Below are 18,308 nucleotides of genomic sequence, written 5' to 3'. Positions count from 1 at the left end.
ATATCAAAGGAGAAATACGTGAAATAAACCTCAATTCAATTCAGTTCAAAGGGGCTTTACTGGCATGAAAGTTTTGAGGACAATGCTGCCAAAACATCAAAATACAATTTGTCCAAATATTTGGACAGTACAAAATAACAATAATTTGAACATTTATACATTAAGATTGATATATATTAATTATATATATGCAGGGTATGCATGTATATGTGTGTGTGTATGTGTGTAGGTCATTCACTGTCCGTCAGGTTGTGATATATATTGGGCAGCAAGATATGTTTCGTCTCCCTCTCCTAGGAGTATTTTTCATTAAGCTCATTTCATTAAGGTCATTTTGAGAGGTCATTAAGCTCTTTGAAATGTGAAATTACAGAGTTGAACTTGTTAAAGTAAATGTTCCTTATTTCATCGAATGTTTTACATTGTAGGAGGAAGTGCATCTCTGGCTCAGCCTCACCTGTCAAACAGTGACCACATATTCTGTTTTTCTTTTGGTTGCCATGATTTTTTGTGTCATCCTTTTTCGATTGCCAGTTTGTGGTCACTGAGCCTGCATTTGGTTAGGATCTGTCCCTGTTTTCCATCTCTGACAGTAGATAGATATTCTGCCAATTCATAATCTCTTTTTAGGGCCAGATAGCCGTCTAATCTACTTTGGCTTTTAGTTTTTTCTCTCCAGTGTTCCAAATAGTTTTTTTTTTACATCGCGTTATAATTTGGTTTACTCTGATTGGTGTTTGGAAAGCAGTGTTGGTGTGAGACTGGTCAAAGTGTGTCTGAGACGTTGAAGTTAGTCTCAGCACCAAATTGACATAGGGGACTCTTCTGGGCTGAGTTCTTGGGTTTGGAGGGCTTTGGAATGGAGGGTGTCTAAGGAACTTGATTTAAGGTGATTAAAAAAAATTGTGCACTCTCTTTTGAACGTTAATTATCAGTGGGTGTCTGCCTAATTCTGCTCTACAGGCATTTGTTGGTGTGTCTGTTGTGACACTTGTAGTTGATATAGGATTGTAAACAATATAGTATGCTTTGTAAAACAGCAAAGAACATTCAAAGTGTACATATACACGCAGACGTGTATACATAATACGTTAATAAGTGATATTCAAAACAAACAAATAAAAACAATGATGATGACCACAAGGAAAATTGTTGCGTAGGAGCTCTGTTAGTTTCTGAATGCTTGGAAAAACCCAGGGAATTGTACCAGATAACCTTACAGTCCTGTCCAGTCCCTCATAATGACAAGCATGATTTACTGTCGAGCAAGGTCATGCAAGGTTTTGCAGACAAAAAGTTACGTTTTATAATGAGTTCTAAAATGAACAGGAAGTCAGTGCAGAGATCTTAAGACTGGTGAGATGTGATCAAGTTTTCTCTTTCTTGTTAAAACAGCACGCAGTCTTTTTAGGTATCTAGCTGTTGCAATTAGAGATTTTTCTGCGTCTGTATGTGACAAGAAGCCTCTGACTCTGGCATGTGAGATCAACATTAACAATAACACCCAGGTTTCTTGCCTTTGTGGCACTTGAAGAGAATGAGAGGTTGTTGTTCAGTTGCAAGAAACTGTTGGACAAAAGATTTGAGACAGAAATACACTACGTGCAACTAAGTGTCATCAGGATAATTATAATAACGAATGTGTCTGTGCAGACATACAGCCCACTGGCAGCATGTGCCAGCGAAATAGCGGAGAACACACACAGACATGCAATTTTTTTTTTTTTTTCTTCAAGTAGGATGCAAATTAAATCAGTGCTCTCAGGCAATTAAAAATGTTTATAATATTTTATATTACTTATTTTTATTTTAGCCTAATGAATAACACATTGGCTGCCTAAGTTGTCTCCAGTCTTGCTACTTTGTCAGTGAGTAGGAGTCCTTCTGCAGAACAAGGATAAGGAAACAGTGGATTATCTGAACAAGATATTCCTCCTGTGGTCCATTCGGCAACAGCGGTTAATAATATGGCACTGTTAAGTGCACCCCTGTCGAGCCTTATGACAAGGAAGACCTCCAAGTCGGCTTAGAAAATGCATTATCAGAGTGCAGCATATTAAGCTAAGCATAGCCTCCCTGCGACAAAGAGATGGGGATTTTCTGGATGGCCTTCTTACCCTGGAGGAATTGTTCAGAGCTTTCATATCAGTTGCCATGCAGCCATGAAACAACAAGCTTAGCTTTTGCACCATTTCCTCTAGTGTCCAAGTCCTCCACCCATGCCATTACTTCATGACAACTGGCACAGATATTATAGACATAGGACCGTCTCTGCAGCCCACACACCTTTTGCCTGTCCTAGCCCGGCAAATTATACCAGCCTGCCCCTTTTCTGACGATACCCTTGCTCAATTGTTATCATTGTCATTGTGAAATCCAAGTGGTCAACCCTGCTTGTGTCGCTTCTACTCAGCAGCACCCTGTGGATTCTAAGCCTCCTGTCACTCTCTCTGCAATTCAGCTGAAACGTGCCTTGTTGGAATCACTGAAACATTTTAGGTCTCTCTAAGTGGACAGTATTCCTGCTCTGTCCTCTGCCCTGCTACATGTCTTCCCTAACTATGGCACAAGAGTGGCAGGCTATCTCTCTATCTCTGTCTCCCTCAAAGAGCTACATTCTTATGTTGCTTACCCAATGCTCATCTTCTTAGACAGCAGTGCAGGACTGGTGTGCGCTTTCTTTCCGCCACCTTCTTGTAGACCCTGCTCGCCTGTGTGGGAGGATTAATGCTGCTGCTGTCTGTTGCTCCCCCACTGTGCTGTCTCACTGGCAAGAGATTTTGTGAAAGTCCAATAGAAACTCCTATTGTGGTATAATATACTGAAGGCTGGAAAGTGGCAAAACTGATGATGGTCTCAAAACCTGCATTATCAGTAAACAGGAGCTGTTTCTGGGCTTAGCCATCAGGCCATGGTCATACTCTTGTTTCACAACCAAATGAGCTCAGAGAAAAGTGAGACCTAATGCACCCACTTTCATGTGGAGAAGCTGTTTTCCCAGAGACCCTGCTCAGCCCTAGAATGGACAAGGCGGGAATGAGATGCAAGTCTTTGCCAACATTCCTTTTGCCACACTCATTTTTTAAAGAGGAAACAAATTAAACTCTTTGGACTTTTAGCAGGCTGTGATTGGACCTGCAACATCACAAACAGGACTTGGTGACCACCTTCTTGGTAGCCATGTGGGATCAGAGGAGGACAATTTCTTGCTTGTCACTTGCATAGATGACTCAGCTTGTATTGGTGCAGTCTTAGTAAGTTGTACTGTGAAGCATTATCACAGGTGGACAGTTCTTTGTTTGATGCCCAGCCTGGGAAAGCCTTTTGAAGCTTTGACTCAAGGATTATTTGATACCAAGATACATCATTTTTGTTTAAAAGGCCAATTGGATGGGTTTCGTTTACACTTTCTTACACACAGAGTCTTGTATTTTAATATGAAAGTGTATGCAAGAGTCATCTCTTGTCACACAGGGTTTCAGTTGAGAAAGATTTTTAAACAAATCTTTTCTCTTGTGTATTCTGAAACATTTTCTCTACAAAGTTTAAGGTGGAAGTATCAGGTAGAAAGGTCTTCTGTCTCTCAGTAAGAAGTGATAGCAGGGCCCCTAACCCTTTCAAAGGAGCTGTTAAAGCCCTTTGGGTGGATTTATCTGGTTTCTGTTATCCTGCTACGTTTACCTCAGCTAAGAGTGACTGACTTGGGTGCCATTTGGTCCATCCAAGCTGAATGCTTTAAGAGAAAGTTACAGTAGTATTACATGCAGACAAAACCTGTAAATAGATCAGGTCTGGGACAGTACAATTACATTTGTTCTTAGAAGGAGCAAATATTGCACTGTTTGCACCATGTGTGTTTATTGGCATATTATGTGGAGCACACGGCAATGCCAGCTACAGTAGGTTCTTGGTAAACTCCTGTCTAAAGAAAAGCATACCCGTCGGCTGTGGAGTGGATTTGTTGACAGGCAGGCATCCTCCCTGTGGTTTTCGTATGCAGGGTGTTGATCATATGTATGGCCTTGTGATCATATGTATGGCCATTTATTAGGTTCTTCTAGAACCTTGTCTAGGTTCTAGAAGAGTTCTACTTGCTTACATTGGTAGAGTATGCCACCTCTGTTTGCTGCTTGGCAGGAAAGATCGATTGGGATTTACAGATCATCATGAAGAGTCATCCATATGTTTGAGTATGTTGAAGGCATAAGCAGTTCTTTCTCTCCATCCACCACCCTGACAATAATTACCTACCACTACTGTGTGTTCATGTCAAACCAACCATGTCTCCATCATCTTCTTATAGACACATTTTTATTTCAGTTTTAAACCTCACACATGCAGCAGGGACTCAATTTCTGTATTCAGTTCAGAGTAAAGCCTGAAGTAATGCCAAATGTTACATAATGTATTGAATACAGAAAAAGAGACTAACCACATTTCCTTACCTTTTCAGCCCGGGAACAGCACCATGGGGATAACTTCCTTCATGTGTTCCTTCAAGATGGAAGCCCCGTTGCTAAACTCGGCTGTGGTGGCAGTCATGTTTTGAATGCAGCTGCAGGCCAGAACATCAACAATAACAGATGGATGCCAATCACAATCCGGTACGATATGCATCTCCTACTTCCCTCTCTGTTTTCTAACATTTTAATGCTGAAGTCATATTGTTAATCACCTTTGAACAGATTTCATTTATTCACTGTTTTTAAAGGTAGAAACTAATAGTCTTCATGAATCAGAATGTGTTTTGGACAGATCTAAACATTAGATTGATTAACGTTTTAAAGTCCTCCTGTCTCCTTAATTTGTCAGATTTGAAGGGTTGATCTTTGCATCACAACAATCCAATACCACAAAGCCATGAAACTAAATGTTGTAAAACATGAAAGTCTATGTTAAAAAGACCTTGAAAGAAAGAACAAAACTGAATCAATTTCACCCGTCGAATTTTTATACTATTGTCAATATAAAATGACAAAATTGCTATTTAATTCCCACTTTTTCAAAGCAAAGCAAAAGAGGAGAAAGTAATCGAGAAATTAAGAATCTACAGACTACAAACACAATTCATGTTTTTAATTTTTCATGTTTACTTATTTTATAGTGCTAAATTTATAGCGCTCCCTATTTAATGATGTTCAATGGGATTCTGACTAGGTAGCCAGCATGCCATCGTCCCTTTGATGAAACCCTGTGAAAGCTTGTCTGTCCAGTAGCTGTCCACATCAGTGTTGATCAGAGAATTGATTTTACAGTAATACAGAATTGCAATGAAAGCTCACTCCATCAGAAAAATCCCAACCTTCGTGCCCTGGATCTCTGTGCTCAGCTCAGCAACAGTGCAATCCCTGTCATGTGTCAAAATGTCGAAGTCACATAAACAAAGACAACTGCTGTCCAGTGTACTGGCAGTCTTGGTTTTGGCATGAACAGTGCTAGCAGCCAACTGCTTCCACTACAAAAATTATTAACAGAGATTGCAATCACATATTCATTTTTTCTGAAATGTTTTTTAATAAATCGTAACCAGAAACAACGAGAGACAATTTATTCATTGTATTCCATCATGTGAATCTCATGATGCATGAATAAATAGTATTACTTTCTGCATTATTTAAGTTAGCACAAGTAAACAGGTATATTATTAATAGCAAAAACTGTATAGCTTACTGTATGTCAGACTGTATGTTACATTTTTCATCAAGCTCTACTACAGTGTGTATTGTTTTTCACCCTGCAAAAAGGGACAAAACATTCACTCTGCTGAGTAAATTGGCCATTTCAGCAAATGGCTGTTGACCGTTTTCCTGTAAATGACTGAGACTTAATCATGACTACATACAGTAGACAAACCACTAGACAAGCACTGTCTTATACAGTATTTATTTAGAAATTGGTCCAATGTGGTACACAACACACATTTACTTCTAAATACAATCTTATTTAAATCAAAATAAAAATCTCTCACTCATGATGAAAGGCCTTGTAGAGCAAGTCAAGCTCAGTGACCTGTCAGTGAGCTCATGACACTGCATATCTGGCCAAATTATGAAAGTTAATTCTCTCTATGAATGTTAATTCTTGTATAAAATTCTGACTTTACTAAGAATAATTTCACATCAATCTGATCAAAGCTCACTAACTAAATTAAAAGTTGCACAATTCCTTTCCGCACATTACAGCTTTATATTTAATGCATAATACGGTACAAAAAGAATGCACATCATAGTACAACACATAAAATGAAATGCTTTTATGTTGAGCAACAGGGAAATGGTATACATGACCTGCATACATGACGTGCATGCAGTTGCAATAGCTGGAGTACATGGTAGAGCTAGCTTAGTTAAATAACAATCTAATAATATAAAAGCAATTACTTTTACCAATTTGCCCTACTTACCACCAGATTGCTCTTCTTTTTCACTTTCCACTGTGAAACAATTTCTTTAAAGCCATACAAATATACTATATATTGGATTACTAGGGGAATTCAGTTCAGTCCTAAGCATCTGGTAATAGATTTAGTACCAAATGCTGAACCTGATCCACATGCATTTTCACTACTTTCTTGTCTCATCCAAATAGGTCTGATCACAGTGCTTCACCATGCATAGCTGATCTTCTGTCTCCGTAGTGCACACGCAGGCGTACAGCTCAGGCACTGTGGGGCAGAGTGAGCCAGTGGGAGAAATGAGAGAGGGCCTGCTGCTGAGCTCTGCCTCTATTTATTCTTGATCGGTTCAGCAATTTTATTCATATGCAAATGAGAGCATGACATCATCTAGTGATGTCTGAGCAGTGAATATCTACTTTCCTTGGATGATAGTTGGCAACACTGAATGAATCTGCTTGAACTTGCTGTTGTCAGCATATCTGTGGTGCAGGGCAGTGGTTGTATTTAACTATAAATAATCCAAGGTCCAATGACCAAACAGGGAAGATCCAAATTGCCTGATGTCGCTGTAACACAGGCTCATCTCCCTCTTTTTTTTTTTTTCAATATGCTTTCCTATTGTATCGTTCACCCACCATCTTATTTTTAACCCACCTATCTTATTGTCATCTCAAGCACTGTTCTGCTGACACACAGAACATCAGAAAAAGAAAACATTTGCCTTTTGCTTTCTTATGAATAGGGTTACACAGCTTGTTCATGTAATACACATAGCTGGCTGCCTTTTGCAGTGATGCAACATTGATGAAATTAAAAGATGGTATGACACCTCTGCTCAATATACAGTAATGTACTGTGGGAAAAAAAGACTTTCTTTGATGTTTATCCACTCTGGGCTGTTATGCGCTGCAGTTTTTATGATGACATAATTGCTGCCACAAGTAGTTGGAAGGATGAGTGCAAAACAACGCATTAAACAATGTGGAGGGTTTATTTAAATGACATTGAAAGACCTCTAGTGGGTGGTCTATATAGCTGTTGCTGCTGCTTAGATATTGTTCACTTCAATATCAACACAACTTAGGTGATATATCTTAATATACTGAAAATATATGTGTACATTCCAAAAAATCAGCATTAAACCCTGTGAAGGATTTTTTCTGACCTACCCCTGTTTGCAATTCTCTTGGATCCACAGAGTACCACTGTTCAACAGTCTTACACCATTCCATCATGCTAATCATCCCCACAAAAGGGATGAAAGAGATTGTGAATATTTAATCAAGAATTTAGTAGCCTGTTCTGACATTAAACTTTATTGAATGAATCACATTTTCCTTTTGTAGAGCCGCTTTTGTAGAGCAAGATTGCACTAAAAGGATCAGAACAATCCAAATAGGCTGCTAAATACACGAAACATAGTGTAAGTAGACCTTTCTTTAAAAATGGGCTTGCATTTAATTTACTTTATAATCTGTTTGAAACTGCAGACTGTGTAGAAACACAAAGTTTGGTGTGATGTATATTTATATATTTGATGTATATTTATTTCAGTTGCTATGCAGATTTTTTGGATGTAATGGTGTTACGGTGCATTATGTCTCCCAGTGAAAGAATGCATAATGGACAGGCAGATTGATAGTAGATGTGAAATATACACAATATTTACATAACATAGCAAAGTTGAAGAATATTTTCTGTCTCTGGAAATTTAATTGTAATATTTTTAACTCTTAACACAAATGGGCACCAATAGAAACTTTAAAGCTGGCAAGACAAAAATCCACTAACAAAATGCCCTGTGCTGCCTTAAAATTTCACAACGGGGAGTGTGCAGGGGGGAAGCTGTGTCATTTTTCATTTGGGGAGGACATGTTTGTTGTTGGCTAGGTTTTTGATGTTGGTAAGTTTTCCTTCAGGGATTTTTGGGGCAGTACTGCTACGATTAAAGTTTGAGAGTGGCAGACTCCAAATGTTCCCCTGGTCATTTGTGAGCAGCTGTGCGCACATTATTGGTTGAATCGTGTTCTGTGGAGCATTCACTATTGGAGTAATTTTCATTCACACACAGTCAAAGATCAACGAGGATGACACGTAGTTTTCTGAGGCATCACATTTCTTTTCTTGTCACTTGTGAACTCAAAGTCCCTGGCAGATATGATTATTCAAATTTATGCCACTTTTGTGGGTGCTTTTTTCTCTCCAGTCAAAGAAATTGTGTCTAACTCTCAAGTATGGTTCTGACTTACTGGGAATATTCTTTTCTTTATGACAGACTGAGGATTTTGTGTTTAGCATCTCATAGGTTTTGATTTTCATGTTGATGTTTTTATAGACCATCATGTTATTTGGGTTCAAAATGCACTAAATAATCCATTTCTGTAGGAGCTGTGCATGATAACCTTGCCATCACATCTGCAATTTTCCCACAATTTTTCTGAATTTCTTTGTTGGATGCTGTGGAAATGTCAATGTAATGCTTGATCACAGAAAAAAAGGACCCAAAATACCTTGCCAGTATGTTTGGCATAGGTGATGCGTCAGAGTGTTATTGTATATATTTTTATAATTCAGACTTGAATTGCTTTTTGCCAAATGGCTGTCTGTTGAAAGTACTTCCATTCCATCAAAAAAGCCTTTGTAGCAGAACTCTAGTCCTACAGAAATGCAAACATCATCAAAGAAAACAATATAGAGTACATCATAACGAGATATTTATCTCATGTTTATTTATTTTTTTATTTTATTTGATTATTAATTTCCTAGTTACTTGAAAACATTAAATTCAGTTAGCAAACATTATTGTCCAGAGTGAGTTACACATACAACAGGAGCAATGTGGGGTTCAGTGTCTGGCTCAAGGATGCTTCAACATATGGACAGCAGGAGCCAAACCATCCACTGTATAAATAATGGCCCGAACACTTTATTCACCAAATTAGCTAAAGTCACCCCACATCTTTGATAATTCCATTATTATGTACAAATAAGCTAAAATGTGTACTGTGTTTTCTTGTAAACAGCAGTTTACATTCAGTGTTACTCACCAAAATGCATTGTGGGTATCATTAAGGCCCAACAAACATGATGAATGCATTTAACATTTCCAAAGCTGTTTTTAAAAATATTTTAAAGCATTTTTTACGTCAATGTTTGCTAGCTTGCAGTCTTCTTCTCCCTTACTTTTTTTGACGGATAATCACATTTCTGTATGAGTCACTGCTGCCAACTGTTGATCAACAAACAAAATAATTGTAAAATCATTGCTCAAAAACTCAACCTGGTGCCTTTAAGTTGACATTCATAGTTAAAAAAAATTCCAGCCATCGCTAATTTTTAGTCAGTCCTGCCATTTCATTCCTACAGTCAAATCTGTATTCTTATAAGGTTTGTAACCAATATTTTCCTGTTAGTTACATCATTGAGTCAGCCAGTCTCCCCTGCTTAAAGTCTCATCCAGATCTCCTGAAGCAATGTGTTCTAGCTTTAAAAGCTAAACTCTACACATAACACAGAATAGCACATCTAAAACAAACTGCTAGTGGTGTGGGTGACTTTTCACAACTATATAATTCTTGTACAACACAAAATGAAAAAAAAAAGAACTTTCAGTGAAAAGGGCAAAAGTAGTGAAAATGCCATTATATGCATTGCATGTGAAATGCTATTAGTTATTTTATGATGCTTTTAAAATCTATATTTAATACCAACCGTTGAATATTGTTTTGATATAAAAATGCACATGTGGGTGTGAAATTGTTGCCTAGCAACAGCTGTTGTAAAAGCAAGAAAACAGACAAGTGCTGTGAGGCGAGACGCTGAGAAGAATTTCATTGTAGCAAATTTCAGAATGGCTGAAGGGGTCTGAATGCTTTCACTTTCTGTCACAGAAAATTAAGAAACTCCGAATTCAAGTTCTGTCCACGCCTGAAACACCTCGCTGTTCCCCTCTGTCAACTTGCCCACCAACATGCTCACTTAATGAAGCACTGACACGACTGTTTAGTGTTCATTCTTTCACTTTGCATTTTAGCACACACATGGGTACCCAGTGCGTGAAGGGTTTTAGGTAACTCAAACATAAAGTAATCACCGCTGTAATTAGTGTTTATCTGAATACTGGGCAAAGTATTCCCTTTGCAATTTTGAAAAGAACTTAGTAAACAGCAATTGAATACATTTTCTGAACTACACCAACAGTGGACAGAACCCATCCTTAGCACTTTCCCACTGGGTTTCAATCGCTGGAAGATTGATTTGGGAAAACCATTTATTTTGGGGAAGTGTCATGTCTCATGTGCAACTGGGTGAGAAGTGAGGTCTTCATATTGAGCATTTTGTTCTTAAATCCTCATGCTCTTGACACAATGCCAAATCCAAGGCAGTGTATGTGTTTCAATCACACTGTATTCGGCACTGTATTACTCCCATAAAACATTCATTGAAGAAGCAAGCAGCTGCCCTGCCTGCTCACTTGGAATTTCTTTTGTGAAGCCCCACAATGCCAAGAGCCTTGCTGTGTGCTGTCTAATTGTATTGCCGGAGATATAGGCTAATGATAGAGCACAGGCTACCCAAATTAATTGAGGCTTGCCAGTCACAGCACAAATTATGCAGCAAATGCTGCAGTGCTGCGTGTGAGAAAGTCACTGCACCAGAGCCAGAGCAGGCATTACAGTCAATGTAGGTGTAGATTATGTTCTGATACGGGGTTTGTTGCACCAACAGATCCTTCCTGACATATTGTGCAGTAGGTGCTCTGGTGTGATATGACATTTTATACTGTAGTAATACATGATAATTAAGCATATGGGAGTTTATTTTCTCTCTTTTCAGTCATTTCTGATGTATTAATCTACTAATCTGTTATGCTAAAAAGAATATCAAAGTAACAGGTGGCACCAGTCTTCCTTATCTATGCAATATGTGTGACCCATTTACATTCTGCACTCAATATCTGCTCGCAGGTATAAAACACTGCAGAGCATATAGTCCCTAGTTGCAGAACTAATAGACTCTTGACTCTAAATCACTAAATGACTCCCAAATTATAAATTCACCACATAACATGCTCTACATTATCATTAGCTTTTTGTACTGTAAGATTCTGAAATATGATTAGAATAATAAGCCATTTTTTAAAAAAAAAATTACTTCTCGCCTATCATCTGGTGAAAACTGTTGCAAGAGCAACAGCCCAGTGCATGATGTTTTACTGCCATCTGTTGCCAATACTTTCAGATGTTTTATGCAATAGTAATATTTTAATGATGACCCCTCCCCCATCCCCCACCCCACCTCCACCACCACCACCCCCCTTCCCCTTTATTAATTTTCTGCTGGGTATCATGAAGGAGGCACGTTCAAGTAGGATTGTAAAGACAAACACCTACCATCAGGTTTAACAAATACCGTTGTGTAAAGGTGCTGTGCTGAAAATATTTGCAAGGTCCCTTAACATTGTCGGTAATATTTCAGTGGTGATCCTCAGGAAGTTGTAGTCATGCAGTTGCACTGAATTAGTCACACAGCAGACAGTCTAAATGAGGATGTTAGGGATGACAAATCACTTATGATTAGAGCATTAGCCAGATGAAGAAATGCATAAATGATGATTGAGTACGTAAAAGTCATCGCAGCCATATTGTGGTTTTGTGTATTTGGAGAAAAAATGAAATATTCATACATTTTTTGTTTGTTTACCTCAAGTTGAGAATTTGCTGTTGTTGGTCCTTTGAGACCCAGCACTGAATGGTGCACTGGGAGCCCAATAAGAAATTACACACAGCAGTGTTTCATCTCTGTATCAGACAAATCCCGACCTCTTTCTCTTCTAATTCACTCACATGTTTGTTTGTGTTATAGAATCCATTGTGGTTATTTTCTGTCTGTATGTCTGTGTGTGTGGTGGCGATGACGATGTGGGCCTGCGGGGCATATTCCTAGCTATCTAGCTACTAGACTAAGTAAAGAAGTCATAGTCATCTTCATAAATAGTCATCTTTGCCTTAGAGCAAGACCAATGTAAATTAGCCTGGTGGAGCATTCGCTATGCTCACGAGAGCTCATCAAGTAACATCATCCTGTTTGCTTAGTGAGCATGCTCTTCGTGTCTCACAGGGCCAGTCTTTGCAGCATTAGCAGACCAAATAAAAAGCTACTGTAGTAAGCACCAAAATGTGGTCCAACTGCCCTCGGCAAGAGGGAGTTTTGCAACAATATTGTGATGTTTCATACCTCACCAAACAGTTCCTTTTTTTGTTTTTTTGCACAAACACATGGATTGCGATATTTCAGTCTTTTCATTTGGATCTTGTTATGTTCTTGTGACTTGAAAATAAACAGCGGGGAAATGTAATATTCTGAAATCACTCACTGATCACGTAGGCTTATGCTAATGTCAGGAGAATGACCTCAGTCACACACCCAGCACCCAGAGGATAGATGTCTCGTCTGGACATTAGGTTGCATTTCACGTTTGCAGTCTTAAATTTGCCTTAATTTATCTGTGTGTGTGTGTGTGTGTGTGTGTCTGTGTGTGTGTGGACAAAACAGCTCTCATGATTTCCATACCTGTAATTAGTCCTACCTGAAGTTGCATGCGTGTGATTGCCTCAGGGAGGCGTCCTAGAAGGCTGTTTCAAATTAGCAGGAGGGCGATTGCCCTGATTGTTTCCATCTGGCCATTAAAGCAGACATTTGAGGGTTTCTTCCTCATCAACAGTGATACAGTCACAAAGAATGGATGAATGACTTTTGCAGATTCGCAAATAAAAAACCATATCAATCGTTTTACAAGTCTACAGGCAAACAGAGAATAAACCTTTGGAACAAAAGTGCATTATATGGATTACTCCTTAACAGAAGCGTCTTTACGTGTGTTTGGCATGGTGTGTGCAACCTTTTGCATAATGTACAGTCCTGTAAAGAGGCTGCTATTGTATGCTGCAGATGTAAAGCCAATGATGAATTGGAGAGAGGGAATCACTTGACTTTGCCAAAGCTGGAATATGACACAAGTAGACCAGCTACTTAACATTATGGCTGCAACATTAATGACTAGTACAATTGTATATTTCCCAAGAGAGACAGAGAGGGTCAAATGATAAAATTGTCTTCCTACTCATTAGGTTTATAATGTATATCTAGTTTGTGCCCTCATTTTTATCATTAATTAATCCTGAATGACATAATGGGCACTTACACTCATGATCATGTTTTTGCTGGGATTTTTTTTTTCATTATTATTATTATTGTTTATTTATTTTTATTATCTTTATTATATGCTTTATTTGGAGCATTATCATGGATATTGGTTCTGACTGGTTATCTTGCTCCATGGTTTATCTTTAATGTATTTACAGGCATGATTATGGGAATTTCATATCTGCTGAGAAACACAACAACTTAAAGAAAACCACCATAGCACTGAGCAGAAACCTATTTCTAGCCTTATTATTTAAATCCAGCTGTGGAAGCCGTTCGCTATTTTTGTTGTCTCTCCTGGGTTCTGGGTGCTTTGTGGGGCACAAAATGCACCATTGCTTCCAACCCAATCTACCAGTGCATAAAGTTTCTCATAAAATAGTGTGTAATGTATACGTAGTCATACACAGTCAGTTTATAGTATAGTCTCAACGGTCGCATTAGCAGCTCCATTACTGTGACTGCTCTGTCTCTGTCTCCATCGGAATATTTTTCATGCTTTGCTGGATTTATTGTGAGTGTCAAATATTGTGGGGAGCATCATGTGTAACTGGTCTGTGTCTGTTCTCTCTCAACAGATACAATCTGCCTGTTGGCAAACAAGGAGGGTCATGTATGATTGAAATAGCTGTAGATAATGGCACAGCTCAGCGTCTCCAGGAGGATGTTTCACACCCCGCGTCCGAGGTAACCTGACCTGTCATGCAGTCAGAACAACCCCATGTACAACCACTATCTTAAATTTGCATTTCTACCCCATAATCATGTCTTTGGTGCATCCTTCCCTTTACAGTGCAGTATACCTACACATATCAAAATTTTAATTAAAACAGCAATATGTTTTAGCATGCAGTATCCACAGTATCCGCGTGCAAACTATTAAAGCTAATGCATCAGGTGTCCTGATGTCCCTACTGTATGTTTTTTCGCAGAGAATCATTATAACAGTTATACGCTGATATGTTCATGAATATCAATAATTTGAAGAAAATTCTGCAGACTTATCACAGTTTTTGTATTAGTGTTTTTCCTCATGCTGGGGAACATGTTTATCACTCTATTCACTCATTTAGTATAACTTTTCTGAGATCAGATGCCGTATGAATTAGTGCTCTTGTTCAGTTTAGTATGTTGTTTAAACTGGGAAGTTTGCTAATGTTTTGCAATTATGGTTCATGATTCACCTACATTTAAAATCTGCATACATAAAGGGCTGAGTGTTGAACTTCAAAATACAAAATACATTTTTTTGTTCTCAACTGAAATAGCACAGAATATCTTTATTATATATTCTTTGATTCAACAACCTCTGATTTAAATCGTAGTTAAGTTCTTATTGAGCTGCTTGTGATTAGACAACCTTTAACTTTTGAGAAGTTTAGCTTTTGTTCAATGAAAAAATGTGAATTGTATGTTCACTCAAAAGAAAGGTAGTGAAAAAATGTTTTGTTATCAGTACCAAAAGCTCAGGCATCATATTCGCACTAGTATCAAAGGATTTCAAACAATATTCAATCCTAACAACATCTAGTCAGTTTGCTAGTTTATATTAGCTAAAAGCTCTGCCTGAGAGCTGCTGCCTGTGGATATGCAGTCAAACCATAGGTTTAATGAGTTTATTTATTATTGCACTTAATCACTTATAAAAGTCATGACAAATACATCATGAGCAGATTAGTTGGATGTTATCAAAGTCAGCTTTGCCCTCTGTAACTAACAGCAGTTTGTTTAATGAATGAGGCACAGGAGCCTCCATCAAAAACATGTGCACCTGTTACATTATTTGCCATGACGATCACACTTGGCAAGCATGTAAGTAGCACTAAACTAGTTTTCACTTGTTAATCACGGGCAAGTCTTTTCACTCTGGCTCATTAGTTTGATTAACAACACCTGTATTTGCTATTAAATTTTTTTTTTTTTTTTTCCAGTTTCAAAGACGGAGAAAGGGGCTCAACCTTCCCACAGGCTCAACATGCCTCCCCTTCCTCAATGTGATTTATAGTTTTCTAATTTGAGATGGCCAAGGGTTTTTTTTGTTAATAACACATTCATTACACCAGTACTAGTTTGCCACATTGATTGGTTGTTAACTTATGCCAGCTTTCATGCAGCTCTAATGTATTACAGGGGTTAAGAGATATAGTGGGATATGAATTGGGTTTTCATTTCAGTTTCAGTTAAATTAAACAAAATAAGATTACACAAAGGATTAGATTTGCTGGCAGCAACTGGAATATAACAATGAAAAAAGCACTGACAGGCTACAGTGTTTGAAGGGATGTAAGAATTGAGGGAGTCACAGTACAGATTGTAAAGCCCTTTGAGGCAAATCTGTGATTTGTCATTTGTGGTTTTTCAGCTGTTTAAATAAAACTGACTTGACATCGTGAACCCACAGAGGAACTTGAGACAGTTTGGCCTGGCGGCAAACATTAGAGGAATCATGAAGTTAGTTACTGTCTGTTTCCAATCTAGACTGTGGAGTCTCATCACTGTTTAGCATATGTCAGTGAAAATCACATCTGTTACTAAAATAAGTTGGCATATGTCAAATTGTAAGTAATTATAGGAAGGCTTGAAGTCTGTAAAATGAGTCAGTGTTTAGTGTTTAGCAACTCAATCTGTAAGCAAAGATAGAGAGTTTTAAAATCAAAATATGTTTAAACTAGAGAAATATGGCCATATTACTTTTCTCACTTTGAAAGTTTTGCTGCTGCATTTTAACTGAGGTTTTGGTTCCTGATTCCAATTAACTACACAGATCCACTGTTTGCCTGGTGACAAGTCACTCATCTGAACTGGTACACATGAGTGAAAACAACATGTTGAAATATATTAATGAAACAGAGACCACATTGACTGGTGCTGCTTTTAAATAGAACTCAAAAATCAGTATCCAGCACTCAAGAACTCAGTGCTGTGAGTCCACTCACAAAGTCATGAATATTACATCAGTGAATCCTTCAAATGAACTCTTCTCTTAAACATGATAAACACACTTGAGGACACCATAAAGTGTATGAAGTCATTACTTATCAGTCCACAGTTATCATGCAGCTCCAATGGCTCATAGCTGGTTGTATCACATAAAATAAGGTCTAGCTCATTGTAAAAGTATCCAGCTACATATTTTATTTGAATCTCCAGCTTTGTTAAAGCTAGATTTAGTGCTCTTGACTTTGCATTGACATTACACACACGTTCCTGTGAACCCTGTTGCCGGTTTCTTTTTATATGCTTTCAAATATGCGTCAGTTATGTCATTTAAAGCTCAGATCGCATTAAGCCAACATCACAAATGATAATGTGGTCTAACACCTCACTGTCCCTCCGATGAACACCTCCACTGCAGCTGTCCAACACCTCTCCTCAGGCGCCAGCATGGAGTCATGACGCATGTTACATTGGAGGGACATCAAAGTCACATAAATTCTGCTATAACTGTTCAGACTGATATGAAATTAGAAACGTCAGATTCAGTGTAATTTGATCACAGCGCTATTTTAAAAATCACATTCTCTACAGTATATTATTTAGATGTAGAAAGATGGTTATCATCAGCATAACTTTGAAAATTTACACCAAAATCCTCTTTTTCCTAAAGGAAGTATGTTGAGAAACAAGCAAGAACTGAGCCTCAAAGGCCCCCATCTGTAAGATTTATAGTTTGTGACACACAGCCTCCCATAGCAACAGAATCATGTCTTGTCAGATAAAACTTCAACCATTTTAATACATGACATGAGAGGCCAGCATTTTTAAAGTGAGGTATTAAATGTAATGAGTATGAAAAAGTAGCATGCAAAGCAGCACTCATATCTGTCATGACCAATGTGATAAAACACAAGTATTCATGTTAACAAGCTGGAGTTGTTGGAAACTGTCAAAATAGAAGAGGGAGTGTTTTCTATTGTTTTGTTATTTCTGTTAAAATGATAAACCTTTAGAAAACCATCTGACAATCCAATAGGGATGGTCAACTGAATTTTCAAATGTATCCACATAATTATGGACACAACCTAGCTTAAGGCTGAAGTTGCTTCATCATGAAGTTTCGTGGAATAGACTGAAGCATAGAAACAGGAAAGGTCTTTGTTTCCACTGAACATCATTTTAAAAGTTGTATGTGTAAAATAAAGTTATATGAAACCCTCTTATGCTACATTTTTTTTAAAAAAATGTAGCTTCACTTTGGTAGCAGACACAATTCCACCTTAGGCTGCATTCACACCATATCAGGCAAAAATGCCAGTCCTCCCATTCATTTGAATGGGGGTAGTGCGTTTAGGCTGCAGGAGTGCCACAAAAAACCAGCAGCAGCCCTTCAGGAAGAAGTTGGACCGCAATCAACTTTTGCAGAAATGCAACCCAACGTCACGCTGCGGTGGTCAATCACGTAAGCGATCAGACTGATCGGAGCTGTACAACCTGCCATGAGGGAGGACAAAGACATTACTAGGACGAGGGGAGGACATTTCTCTCTTCATTTGATAACGTTAAAAGTAAAGTTAGGCTTTGCTGTCGGCTTCCTGATGAGAGAAAGAGAGGGAGAGAGCAGCGGTGGTAGAGCGAACTAGAAAGTGAATGCAGAGAGTGAGCAGCGGTAGAGAGAACAAGGCCAGTAAATGAGAGAAATAAAACATTATTTTCTGATTGTTTCACGGCAGTTATGTTCTAAAGCACAAATAAACACACCCACACC

The 18,308-nt window shown here is 38.2% G+C and overlaps 1 protein-coding gene across 2 annotated transcripts in view; it reads left to right on the top strand.

The window, feature by feature from the left end:
- The window catches only part of eys (eyes shut homolog), a 170,822-nt gene that overhangs the window by 129,696 nt on the left and 22,818 nt on the right, over positions 1–18,308 (top strand). For both annotated transcript variants that reach the window (XM_042433937.1, XM_042433936.1), the window contains 2 exons: positions 4,454–4,604; positions 14,182–14,290. In XM_042433937.1, the coding sequence (XP_042289871.1) occupies positions 4,454–4,604; positions 14,182–14,290 (260 nt within the window). The remainder of the gene's footprint in view (positions 1–4,453; positions 4,605–14,181; positions 14,291–18,308) is intronic.

Source organism: Thunnus maccoyii, chromosome 14 (genome assembly GCF_910596095.1).
Source record: "Thunnus maccoyii chromosome 14, fThuMac1.1, whole genome shotgun sequence".
NCBI lineage: Eukaryota > Metazoa > Chordata > Actinopteri > Scombriformes > Scombridae > Thunnus > Thunnus maccoyii.
This window is presented reverse-complemented; position numbering and strand designations above follow the sequence as displayed.